This window comes from Oncorhynchus gorbuscha, linkage group LG20 (genome assembly GCF_021184085.1).
Source record: "Oncorhynchus gorbuscha isolate QuinsamMale2020 ecotype Even-year linkage group LG20, OgorEven_v1.0, whole genome shotgun sequence".
Classification (NCBI taxonomy): Eukaryota; Metazoa; Chordata; class Actinopteri; order Salmoniformes; family Salmonidae; genus Oncorhynchus; species Oncorhynchus gorbuscha.
In genome coordinates this window covers 11,655,786-11,669,339 of record NC_060192.1, presented here as the reverse complement: position 1 = coordinate 11,669,339, position 13,554 = coordinate 11,655,786, and the positions used below count along the sequence as shown (strand labels likewise).

General features: G+C 44.7%; 1 protein-coding gene across 5 annotated transcripts in view; it reads left to right on the top strand.

Annotated features, from left to right (window-relative positions):
* LOC124007566 (F-BAR domain only protein 2-like) overlaps positions 1–13,554 on the top strand; it is a 101,167-nt gene that overhangs the window by 32,920 nt on the left and 54,693 nt on the right. For all 5 annotated transcript variants that reach the window (XM_046318233.1, XM_046318232.1, XM_046318235.1 and 2 more), the window contains exon 7: positions 9,391–9,489. In XM_046318233.1, coding sequence (XP_046174189.1) covers positions 9,391–9,489 — 99 coding nt within the window. The remainder of the gene's footprint in view (positions 1–9,390; positions 9,490–13,554) is intronic.

Here is a 13,554-nt window from a genome sequence, read left to right as displayed (position 1 = left end):
TGTGTTGGTGTCCCTTCGTTTCCAGACCACCCAAATAGAGACGACACACACAAGAAGGAAGTGGCCAGGGCACAAAGAGGAAGTCTTTAGGGAAATGTATACATGTGTTTTTATCAATCCAAGAGGAATCCTTCCACGCAGTGTTTTTCCTGCATTGGACACGGTGCACATGTTCTGTTGTACACACACATTGGGCTCTTTTGAATTCCTCTTGTCGTAGACCGTGACAGAGCCCAAAGTCTTGCCTGACCAGGAGAAAGTATTTGTCTTAGTTATGTAGGTTATCTATAAGCTACGCACACCAAGGCACATTGAAGCTATTCCGGTGGCTCGTGGTGACCTAACGCCCTATTAAGACACTTTTATGTTGGTGTTTCCTTATATATATTTTTAACCTTTTATTTAAGCAGGGAGTCATGCTGAGGTTACGATCTCTTTTGCAGATGAGCCCTGCATCTACACATCAATAGACCACCGTTACACTATTGGCTACGTAGCCTATCTATATACACATCAATTACACAATACATGAAAAGCAAACACGGAAAAAACTAAAAGCAAAACACAATCATATGAAACAAACACATTATTCAGTAAAAAGCCCTCTAACATCCGCCTGAATTGCTCTAGAGGCACCAACTCCACCAACATTTGGATATCATTCCACATGAGAGGCACAACAAAAAAACTAAAAGCAGATTTACCTAACTCGGTAGAGCTTGAATGGATCCCCAGGTTTAGCCACCCCTAATTCCGGGTCTGGTAACTTATACGTCTGAAGGTTAACAATGTAGTAAGCTATGTCAGAAGTTTATGCAAGAGTACTTTATAGACATTGAGTGTGCAACGCATCAATATACTAGCCTTCAAAGAGGGCCCGTCTGCTTTCTGATAGGTTCAGTACACATCATTGCGTTTTCGATCACCCGTAATTATTATTATTATTATTATTATTTTTTTATGTAACCTTTATTTAACTAGGCAAGTCAGTTAAGAACAAATTCTTATTTTCAATGACGGCCTAGGAACAGTGGGTTAACTGCCTTGTTCAGGGGCAGAACGACAGATTTGTACCTTGTGTATGTATGCACACATGACTGTAAGTCGCTTTGGATAAAAGCGTCTGCTAAATGGCATATATTATTATTATATTATTGTCAGCTCGGGGGTTTGAACTTGTAACCTTCCGGTTACTAGTCCAACGCTCTAACCACTAGTGCAATGCGCTATGATAAACTGTGTTAAATGGCTTCAATACAGTAGCATCTGCATTCATATAGATGATATCGCCATAGTCAATAACCAGAATGAATGTTAAGTGAATTATTTGTTTTCTGCTATTTAACGTAAGACAGGACCGTGTCCAAATAGAATATTTATAAGCGGGGGCACGATTAATGAGGGCACCATCAAAGTACATATGCACAAATCATCAAACATTTTTACGTGATTTGGAAAATAACATATACTTGGTTTTACCTACATTGAACTGAAATTGGTAGTTAAAGGCTTTCAGGAGGGCTATAAAGGCTGATTGAAGCTCTGACAGAGCCTGGTCAGCTGTGGGGGCATTATCATGCACTACACTGTCATTTGCATACAGATGAAAGTTTCTTACAGAAAAAACAGAGTATCTATTTTATGTAAATAGTGAAATGAACCTGACCAAGAATCAATCCCTGTGGGACACCCTGATTTAACACCACCAGTAAATTCACACGGTGTTCTGTCCTTTAAATACATTCAAGCCACACACAGCCAGGTCCAGGCCAAGTGATGAAAGTAAGTAATGATTGGTCCACGATGTCGAAGGATTTAGACAGGTCAATAAAACGGGGCCGCACAGTGTTTCTTCTTATGAAACAATTATGAAACAATTAAGAACATTATTTAAAACCAAAGAAGTATCAGAAATTGTTTTATGACCTGGTCTGAAACCTGACTGGTGTACAGTTGTCGCCAAAAGTTTTGAAAATGACACAACTATACATTTTCACAAAGTCTTGCTGCCTCATTTTGTATGATGGCAATTTGCATATACTCCAGAATGTTATGAAGAGTGATCAGATGAATTGTAATTAATTGCTAAGTCCCTCTGCTATGTAAATGAACTGAATCCCCCCAAAACATTTCCACTGCATTTCAGCCCTGCCACAAAAGGACCAGCTGGCATCATGTCAGTGATTCTCTCGTTAACACGGGTGTGAGTGTTGACGAGGACAGGGCTGGAGATCACTCTGTCATGCTGATTGAGTTCGAATAACAGACTGGAAGCTTCAAAAGGAGGGTGGTGCTTGGAATCATTGTTCTTCCTCTGTCAACCTGGTTACCTGCAAGGAAACATGTGCCGTCATCATTGCTTTGCACAAAAAAGGGCTTCACAGGCAAGGATATTGATGCCAGTAAGATTACACCTAAATCAATTGGATCATCAAGAACTTCAAGGAGAGCGGTTCAAATGTTGTGAAGAAGGCTTCAGGGTGGCCAAGATAGTCCAGCAAGCACCAGGACCGTCTCCTAAATTTGATTTAGCTGCGGGATTGGTGCACAACCAGTACAGAGCTTGCTCATGAATGGCAGCAGCCAGGTGTGAGTGCATCTGAACGCACAGTGAGGCGAAGAATTTTGTAGGATGGCCTGGTGTCAAGAAGGGTAGCAAAAGAAGCCACTTCTCTCCAGGAAAAACATCAGGGACAGACTGATATTCTGCAAAAGGTACAGGGATTGGACTGTTGGGGACTGCGGTAAAGTCATTTTCTCTGATGAATCCCCTTTACAATTGTTTAGGGCATCCGAAAAAAAAGCTTGTCCAGAGAAGACGAGGTGAGCGCTACCATCAGTCCTGTGTCATGCCAACAGTAAAGCATCCTGAGACCATTCATGTTTGGGGTTGCTTCTCAGCCAAGGGCGTGGGCTCACTCACAATTTGCCTATGAACACAGCCATGAATAAAGAATGGTACCAACACATCCTCCGAGAGCAACTTCTCCCAACCATCCAGGAACAGTTTGGTGACGAACAATGCCTTTTCCGGCATAATGGAGCACCTTGCCATAAGGCAAAAGTGATAACTAAGTGGCTCGGGGAACAAAACATTGATATTTTGGGTCCATGGCCAGGAAACTCCCCAGACATTAATCCCATTGAGAACTTGTGGTCAATCTTCAAGCGGTGGGTGGCCAAAAAAAAAAAAAATTTCTGACAAACTCCAAGCATTGATTATGGAAGAATGGGCTGCCATCAGTCAGGATGTGGCCCAGAAGTTAATTGACAACATGCCAGGGCAGATTGCAGAGGTCTTGAAAAAGAAGGGTCAACACAGCAAATATTGACTCTTTGCATCAACTTCATGTAAATCACCATATTCTTTTCGGCAGACTCAATAGCCTTGGTTCCTCAAATTATTGCCTCACCTGGTACACCAACTACTTCTCTGATAGAGTTCAGTGTGTCAAATCGGAGGGCCTGTTGTCCAGACCTCTGACAGTGTCTATGGGGGTGCCACAGTGTTCAATTCTCGGGCCGACTCTCTTCTCTGTATACATCAATGATGTCGCTCTTGCTGCTGGTGATTCTCTGATCCACCTCTACGCAGACGACACAATTCTGTATACTTCTGGCCCTTCTTTGGACACTGGGTTAACTAACCTCCAGGCGAGCTTAACCAACTCTCCTTCCGTAGCCTCCATCTGCTCTTAAATGCAAGTAAAACTAAATGCATGCTCTTCAGCTGATCACTGCCCGCACCTGCCCGCCCGTCCAGCAGCACTACTCTGGACGGTTCTGATTTAGAGTATGTGGATAACTACAAATACCTAAGTGTCTGGTTAGACTGTAAACTCTCCTTCCAGACTCACATTTAGCATCTCCAATCCAAAATTAAATCTAGAATCGGCTTCTTATTTCCCAACAAAGCATCCACTCATGCTGCCAAACATACCCTTGTAAAACTGACCATCCTACCGATCCTCAACTTCGGCGATGTCATTTATAAAATAGCCTCCAACACTCTACTCAACAAATTCGATGCAGTCTATCACAGTGCCATCCGTTTTATGCGCCGTCCCAACCTTCGCTCCCTCTCCCCCGCTACTCTCTCCTCTTCCATCCTATCATCTCTTCCCTCTGCTCAAACCTTCTCCAACCTATCTCCTGATTCTGCCTCCTCAACCCTCCTCTCCTCCCTTTCTGCATCCTTTGACTCTCTATGTCCCCTATCTTCCAGGCCGGCTCGGTCCTCCCCTCCCGCTCCGTGGCTTGACGACTCAATGCGAGCTCACAGAACAGGGCTCCGGAAGGCCGAGCGGAAATGGAGGAAAACTCGCCTCCCTGCGGACCTGGCATCCTTTCACTCCCTCCTCTCTACATTTTCCTCCTCTGTCTCTGCTGCTAAAGCCACTTTCTACCACTCTAAATTCCAAGCATCTGCCTCTAACCCTAGGAAGCTCTTTGCCACATTCTCCTCCCTCCTGAATCCTCCTCCCCCCTCCTCCCTCTCTGCAGATGACTTCGTCAACCATTTTGAAAAGAAGATCGACGACATCCGATCCTCGTTTGCTAAGTCAAACAACACCGCTGGTTCTGCTCACACTGCCCTACCCTGTGCTCTGACCTCTTTCTCCCCTCTCTCTCCAGATGAAATCTCGCGTCTTGTGACGGCCGGCCGCCCAACAACCTGCCCGCTCGACCCTATCCCCTCCTCTCTTCTCCAGACCATTTCCGGAGACCTTCTCCCTTACCTCACCTCGCTCATCAACTTATCCCTGACCGCTGGCTACGTCCCTTCCGTCTTCAAGAGAGCGGGAGTTGCACCCCTTCTGAAAAAACCTACACTCGATCCCTCCGATGTCAACAACTACAGACCAGTATCCCTTCTTTCTTTTCTCTCCAAAACTCTTGAACGTGCCGTCCTTGGTCAGCTCTCCCGCTATCTCTCTCAGAATGACCTTCTTGATCCAAATCAGTCAGGTTTCAAGACTAGTCATTCAACTGAGACTGCTCTTCTCTGTATCACGGAGGCGCTCCGCACCGCTAAAGCTAACTCTCTCTCCTCTGCTCTCATCCTTCTAGACCTATCGGCTGCCTTCGATACTGTGAACCATCAGATCCTCCTCTCCACCCTCTCCGAGTTGGGCATCTCCGGCGCGGCCCACGCTTGGATTGCGTCCTACCTGACAGGTCGCTCCTACCAGGTGGCGTGGCGAGAATCTGTCTCCTCACCACGCGCTCTCACCACTGGTGTCCCCAGGGCTCTGTTCTAGGCCCTCTCCTATTCTCGCTATACACCAAGTCACTTGGCTCTGTCATAACCTCACATGGTCTCTCCTATCATTGCTATGCAGACGACACACAATTAATCTTCTCCTTTCCCCCTTCTGATGACCAGGTGGCGAATCGCATCTCTGCATGTCTGGCAGACATATCAGTGTGGATGACGGATCACCACCTCAAGCTGAACTTCGGCAAGACGGAGCTGCTCTTCCTCCCGGGGAAGGACTGCCCGTTCCATGATCTCGCCATCACGGTTGACAACTCCATTGTGTCCTCCTCCCAGAGCGCTAAGAACCTTGGCGTGATCCTGGACAACAAACTGTCGTTCTCAACTAACATCAAGGCGGTGGCCCGTTCCTGTAGGTTCATGCTCTACAACATCCGCAGAGTACGACCCTGCCTCACACAGGAAGCGGCGCAGGTCCTAATCCAGGCACTTGTCATCTCCCGTCTGGATTACTGCAACTCGCTGTTGGCTGGGCTCCCTGCCTGTGCCATTAAACCCCTACAACTCATCCAGAACGCCGCAGCCCGTCTAGTGTTCAACCTTCCCAAGTTCTCTCACGTCACCCCGCTCCTCCGCTCTCTCCACTGGCTTCCAGTTGAAGCTCGCATCCGCTACAAGACCATGGTGCTTGCCTACGGAGCTGTGAGGGAACGGCACCTCAGTACCTCCAGGCTCTGATCAGGCCCTACACCCAAATAAGGGCACTGCGTTCATCCACCTCTGGCCTGCTCGCCTCCCTACCACTGAGGAAGTACAGTTCCCGCTCAGCTCAGTCAAAACTGTTCGCTGCTCTGGCTCCCCAATGGTGGAACAAACTCCCTCACGACGCCAGGACAGCGGAGTCAATCACCACCTTCCGGAGACACTTGAAACCCCACCTCTTTAAGGAATACCTAGGATAGGATAAAGTAATCCTTCTCACCCCCCTTAAAATATTTAGATGCACTATTGTAAAGTGGTTGTTCCACTGGATGTCATAAGGTGAATGCACCAATTTGTAAGTCGCTCTGGATAAGAGCGTCTGCTAAATGACTTAAATGTAAATGTAAATGTAAATGTTTTGTCACCAAAGCCCCATATATTCCCCACCACTGCGACCTGTATGCTCTCGTTGGCTGGCCATCGCTTCATACTCGTCGCCAAACCCACTGGCTCTATGTCATCTACAAGTCTCTGCTAGATAAAGCCCCACCTTATCTCAGCTCACTGGTCACCATAGCAGCACCCACCCGTAGCACGCACTCCAGCAGGTATATCTCACTTGTCACCCCCAAAGCCAATTCCTCCTTTGGCCGCCTCTCCCTCCAGTTCTCTGCTGCCAATGACTGGAACGAACTGCAAAAATCACTGAGGCTGGAGACTCTTTTCATCCTCACTAGCTTTAAGCACCAGCAGTCAGAGCAGCTCACATATCACTGCACCTGTACATAGCCCATCTGTAAACAGCCCATCCAACTACCTCATCCCCATAATGTATTTATTTATTTTCTTTATTTCTTTATCTTTGTCCTTTGCACCCCAGTATCTCTACTTGCACATTCATCTTCTGCACATCTACCATTCCAGTATTTAATTGCTATATTGTAATTACTTCGCCACCAGGCCTGTATTCCATGTGTAACTCTGTTGTTGTATGTGTCAAACTGCTGTGGTTTATCTTGGCCAGGTCGCAGTTGTAAATGAGAACTTGTTCTCAACTAGCCTACCTGGTTAAATGAAGGTGTAATAAAATAAATACAAATTGTCAATACAAGCCTTTGACACTTATGAAATGTTTGTAATTATACTGCAGTATTCCATAGTAACATCTGACAAAAATATCTAAAGACACTGAAGCAGCAAACTGGAAATTAATATTTATGTCATTCTCAAAACTTTTGGCCACGACTGTACATTTTAGTATATATTTTGTAGTTAAAACTAATCTAATGTTGAGTATTTACCAAGGATTCTATCATTTTTGCCAGGCAAGACAGTTTGGAAATGGGGCGAAAATTATTTAGGTCACATGTGTCACCACCTTTCTGAACGGGGGGGGGGGGGTGTATATATACAGTGCCTTGCGAAAGTATTCGGCCCCCTTGAACTTTGCGACATTTATTGGATATTTCAAACTTTTTTAACAAATCAAAAACGGAGAAATTGGGCGTGCAAAATTATTCAGCCCCTTTACTTTCAGTGCAGCAAACTCTCTCCAGAGGTTCAGTGAGGATCTCTGAATGATCCAATGTTGACCTAAATGACTAATGATGATAAATACAATCCAACTGTGTGTAATCAAGTCTCCGTATAAATGCACCTGCACTGTGATAGTCTCAGAGGTCTGTTAAAAGCGCAGAGAGCATCATGAAGAACAAGGAACACACCAGGCAGGTCCGAGATACTGTTGTGAAGAAGTTTAAAGCCGGATTTGGATACAAAAATATTTCCCAAGCTTTAAACATCCCAAGGAGCACTGTGCAAGCGATAATATTGAAATGGAAGGAGTATCAGACCACTGCAAATCTACCAAGACCTGGCCGTCCCTCTAAACTTTCAGCTCATACAAGGAGAAGACTGATCAGAGATGCAGCCAAGAGGCCCATGATCACTCTGGATGAACTGCAGAGATCTACAGCTGAGGTGGGAGACTCTGTCCATAGGACAACAATCAGTCGTATATTGCACAAATCTGGCCTTTATGGAAGAGTGGAAAGAAGAAAGCCATTTCTTAAAGATATCCATAAAAGGTGTTGTTTAAAGTTTGCCACAAGCCACCTGGGAGACACACCAAACATGTGGAAGAAGGTGCTCTGGTCAGATGAAACCAAAATTGAACTTTTTGGCAACAATGCAAAATGTTATGTTTGGTGTAAAAGCAACACAGTTCATCACCCTGGACACACCATCCCCACTGTCAAACATGGTGGTGGCAGCATCACGGTTTGGGCCTGCTTTTCTTCAGCAGGGACAGGGAAGATGGTTCAAATTGATGGGAAGATGGATGGAGCCAAATACAGGACCATTCTGGAAGAAAACCTGATGGAGTCTGCAAAAGACCTGAGACTGGGACGGAGATTTGTCTTCCAACAAGACAATGATCCAAAACATAAAGCAAAATCTACAATGGAATGGTTCAAAAATAAACATATCCAGGTGTTAGAATGGCCAAGTCAAAGTCCAGATCTGAATCCAATTGAGAATCTGTGGAAAGAACTGAAAACTGCTGTTCACAAATGCTCTCCATCCAACCTCACTGAGCTCGAGCTGTTTTGCAAGGAGGAATGGGAAACAATTTCAGTCTCTCGATGTGCAAAACTGATAGAGACATACCCCAAGCGACTTACAGCTGTAATCGCAGCAAAAGGTGGCGCTACAAAGTATTAACTTAAGGGGGCTGAATAATTTTGCACGGCCAATATTTCAGTTTTTGATTTGTTAAAAAAGTTTGAAATATCCAATAAATGTCGTTCCGCTTCATGATTGTGTCCCACTTGTTGTTGATTCTTCACAAAAAATACAGTTTTATATCTTTATGTTTGAAGCCTGAAATGTGGCAAAAGGTCGCAAAGTTCAAGGGGGCCGAATACTTTCGCAAGGCACTGTACTTGCAGACCCAAGGGATGGTACCAGAAATAATTGTACGGTTAAAGTTTCTGCGGAGGAGCAGAAAGCTGAAGCAAGAAAGGATCAAGCAAACCAGCCCAAGTGGATTTTTTTTTTACATCCATCTTTCACAAGGCATCTAGCACGTCATAAGTAGAAAGTTTTTGAAATTAAAACAAAGATTCTCTAGAGGGGCAGGCCGTCAACTGGACCTGTAGCTTAAAGGAAAATCTTTTGGTATTTGTTTCATTAGTCCCATTGTTGATATAGTCCCAAAATATTTAGCATGTCAGCAATCAGGTTTTCAAGATACTCTGTGTAACTTTCAGAATACAAGAATACAGCAGGTAGGATGCAAAATGCAAAACATAAATCAGCCGGGGCTGTGTTTCCTGTTCAGGTCAAACGTCATGGAAAACTCGGGATCCTAACTCTTATATTTGTTTTCCTCTAGTTTAGTGACTCCTAACTGTAAGGGGATGATTTGCTGCATATTTACTCCTTTGTGTTTTCTTTCTGTGTTCCAGAAATTTCAGAACATCGAGGAGAGCCACATCGTTCACATGAAGGACATCATTCAGTCGTACGCACAATCTGTTGACGAGACACACGTTCAGATCGGAGAGGTGAGTCAACACACACACACACACACACACACACACACACACACACACACACACACACACACACACACACACACACACACACACACACACACACACACACACACACACACACACACACACACACACACACACACACACACATTCCTGTGGGTGGGGTGGGGTTTGTGTCCTGTCCCCTTGCTCAGTCGGTTCACTGTTTGTCAGATGAATTAGTGTAGTCTTTGATCACTCTAATCGTTTAACTGAGAACCAGGAAGCCTTCCATTCAGTGGTTTATACCAACCAATTAAAAACTGATCAAAACTCCCTCTCGACCAATCTAAAACACCTTCAACATGCAACCAGAGGCACGGCATGCCAACTGTACTAGGCATCGCACTCTGATCTTAAGAAGTGTTTACAAAACTGTGTTTTGCTGTACATATAGTACTGAATCAGTGATAATTACAATGTTGATCATTCCAATTACAACATAATATCATTAAAAACATTTTATCTCAAATGTTTATCTTCTGTGATAGATATTCTTAAAGAAATTCTAGAGGTTTTACTACTTGACGGAATAGACAACTCAAAAGAAACTCCGCTCCACTGCTGCTGCAGTCCCAGTTGTGTCCACAGGGGGAGCCACAGCCCCACTCTCTGCCATAAAGGCCTAGTCTTACCATTCATTTGAACAGGAGAAGGACAACGTTGTTAGCTTGGCTAGGCTGGGCTGGGCTTAATTAAAATAGAGCCTAAAGGTGGGTGAGTGCTGTCCCAAACAGCTGGGAAATGACGCGTAGGCAGCCCAAGTAATTGTGATTCCGTGATGAATACCCTTCAAACCAGGTTGGAGGGGAGAGGGAGAGGTGGGATCGGAGCGAGGGAGGGAGAATGTGGCCACTCTAATCGTGCAAGATACTGCTTCATCAGTTAGACCACAGGCACTCAAACTCGGCCCAGATATGCAAACACGCACGCACACGGTACACTTACTTGACCAGCACTATAGACAAACAAATACACACACTGTCAATATACTGTACACACGCACAGGGGTGTCTTGCTCCCATTATTTTAGAGGGGGCACAAAGTGTGTGAGGATGGAATCTGCAATCTAGAACCATAATATGCCATGTAAAACAAATCCATTTTTTTTGCATAAATTATCTTTACCTGTTAAATTGTCATTTCAATGAGGGTGTCATTCTGACTGTTGTAAAATCACACTTCTCAATATACTGCATTAACATGCCTATGATATTACGTCCAAATGACAACATAGTACATGGGATCATAACATACATGATCAATACAGGCACATATCATGGCATCATAATATCATGATATTTGTAGATTCTTTCTCATAAGGTGCCTGATTTACTTGTGAACCAAGTATTTTTCCCCATATCTAAGCATACCTCTTGAGCTGTTTGTATCCTCCTAACTGGTGCTTTAAAAATTTTTTTTAAGAAACCTAATTTGCTTCTCTGCTAAAATCTGGGTAAAATATTGAAAGGAATGTGAGTCTTATTACATTTATAATAGCTTGCTTTTCTACAGTGTAGCCACATTTCCAGCAGGCGTGCCAGCTAAGAGAGCAGCTTGTCTAACTATGACCTGATTGATAGCCAGAAATGGCTTGGTAGGCAGTTATGAGGTTGGGAGATTCCCATTCTAGCTGGCTAGTTGAAGCCAACATCATAAGATTGCTAGGTGGCTGTTATTAAAGAGAAACAACAAAACATTTTTGTTTGATTTATTCATCAAGAAGGAATCAATAGGCTGCATCAAATTCATTGACAAACATACCTCCTGTGAGTCCTGCCCATCACCGGCAGCTAAAATCAAATCAAATGCACCATTGTGCATAATGGAAGTTACCATGTACTAGGGAGAATGGAGGGGGGGGGGGGTATTTTTTGCCTGGTCCAGTGTGCCTCCTCAAAAATACAAATAATGATGCTAAAACACGGGCTTAAAAATGAAGTTTAGTAATCTATGCAATGTTTTAAAACAGAGAAAATCGGATGTGCCCTTGTGCCCCACGCCTCTGCACACGCAAATGGACATTACACTGTATACACACATGGTCAAGTAAACACACTCTTAAACAATCCATATTTTCCAAACACATCAACACACTTAAATAATTAATATGGTCTAGTGACTCAAACACACACACACACATTAACTGGCCAGGTGACCACAATGTGTACCGACATGCACACAGCCCCAGTTTGGCTGTTTGGCACACTGGCTAGCCTGGCGTTAAGTGTAGTTTCATGTTAACCTGGGGCTGGGGTCTAAACAGTGGCGTGGCATTCTGCATGTCTCAGCCATTTTCTAGTTATACTACCCCTCTCCTCTCTGGACATGATTAGAAACCACTAAAGACCACGGCATGGGAAAAGAGGAGGGAAGAGGGGAGGATGTAAAGAGACTGCATGGAAGTAAAGAGGGGATGTGAGGCCACACGGTACCATGCGGTTTAAGAGGAGAAGGAGGTCCTCTGTAGCTCAGTTGGTAGAGCATGGAGCTTGCAAAGCCAAGATATTGGGTTCGATTCCTGGGAACACCCATATGTCGTTTTTTGGCATGTACTATTATTTATGTATTATGGTACTACTTCATTACTACTGCGTGTTTATTCTGGTTGATATTTTTACAATGATATGCCTCCTTGCTGTGCAGAGAGTCACAGAGAGTCACAGGTGTGTGTGTGTAGTCTTTGTGTTTGTTGTGCGTGCAATGTTTGTATTTGTAAGCGAGCATTTGTGTGTGAGGGAAATGCCCTTGAGTGCGAATGTGTGTTTTTTTTGTGCATGTGTGAAAAATCACTACCGGTAGAGAGGGGTTTGAGGGGGGGTTGTGTGTGTGTGTGTGAGACGCAGGTGATGAGATTACAGTGCATTTCCTCACGGCAGCAGTGAGCAGCTGGGCTAGAGCACCTGACATATCGCGTGTGCTGGAGTGAGCATTCGACCTCGCCAAGGCCCCCCCCAACCCCCCGTGAGGGTGCAGGGGGCTAATGCACTCCGCCTTGCCGGAGGGGCTCAGGAGGGGGGAGGGGGAGACGTGTATATATGGTCATGATAGTGGATGGAGGTACTCTGTTGTGCTTACAGTATCACGCACATCTGAATCGTTTGGCAAGATGGCACAGTCAGTCAGTCCCTGTTCGTCATCTGTCTGGTCCTTTTACCCTTCCCCGATACAGTCTCACACAGACACACACACACACACACAAACCACTGACATCCACACACAAACGGCGCACACACACTGACACACATGCCACTGACATCCTAAACAAATAAACAAACACCATCCTTCCTGTGATAGCACCCAGAGGGCATCAGGAAACCGCTCTGTCAACAACAAACCTACCGACACAAAACCATACCAAAATGTATTATGTAAGCCAGTCTCCACAGGCCATTGAGACACATTTTACAGAGATGTGTATATGTTTTTTAAATAACAGAGCAAAGCAAACACTGGGTAGTACAGTGTTTTAGAGGGAGTATACAGTGAAAAGCACAGAGCCATATTGAATGTGTCACTCCTTCCGAGCGTTCTAAAATCAGAGACACCCAGAGAGCAGTCCCCAAGGACACTGTCACTCAAAACACAAACCATCACACACCACACAGCAAATAAACACACATTCTCCCTCCTTTCTCTCCGTCTCACACATTACTATCACACACACACACAGATACAGGCATACCCAGTCTCTGTCACACACCCACTGCCCCATTTTTATTATTGCACAAGCACCTCCCAGTGTTACTACTACCACAGAGTGAGCCCTAAAATGGACTCAATCAACACCCATTCAAGTGTGTCGTATTCCAAGTGTCTGCCTCTCTGCCTTCATTTCTTCAAGTTATTTTTTTGTTTATTCATATAATGCTAACTGTATTGATGCCATACCGTGGTCATGGCCTTAGCCTTAGCCCTCACCCTCCGATCCAACAGGTCCCAGACGTGCTCAATAGGATTGAGATCTGGGCTCTTCACTGGCCATGGCAGAACACTGACATTCCTGTCTTGCGGGAAATCACACACAGAACGAGC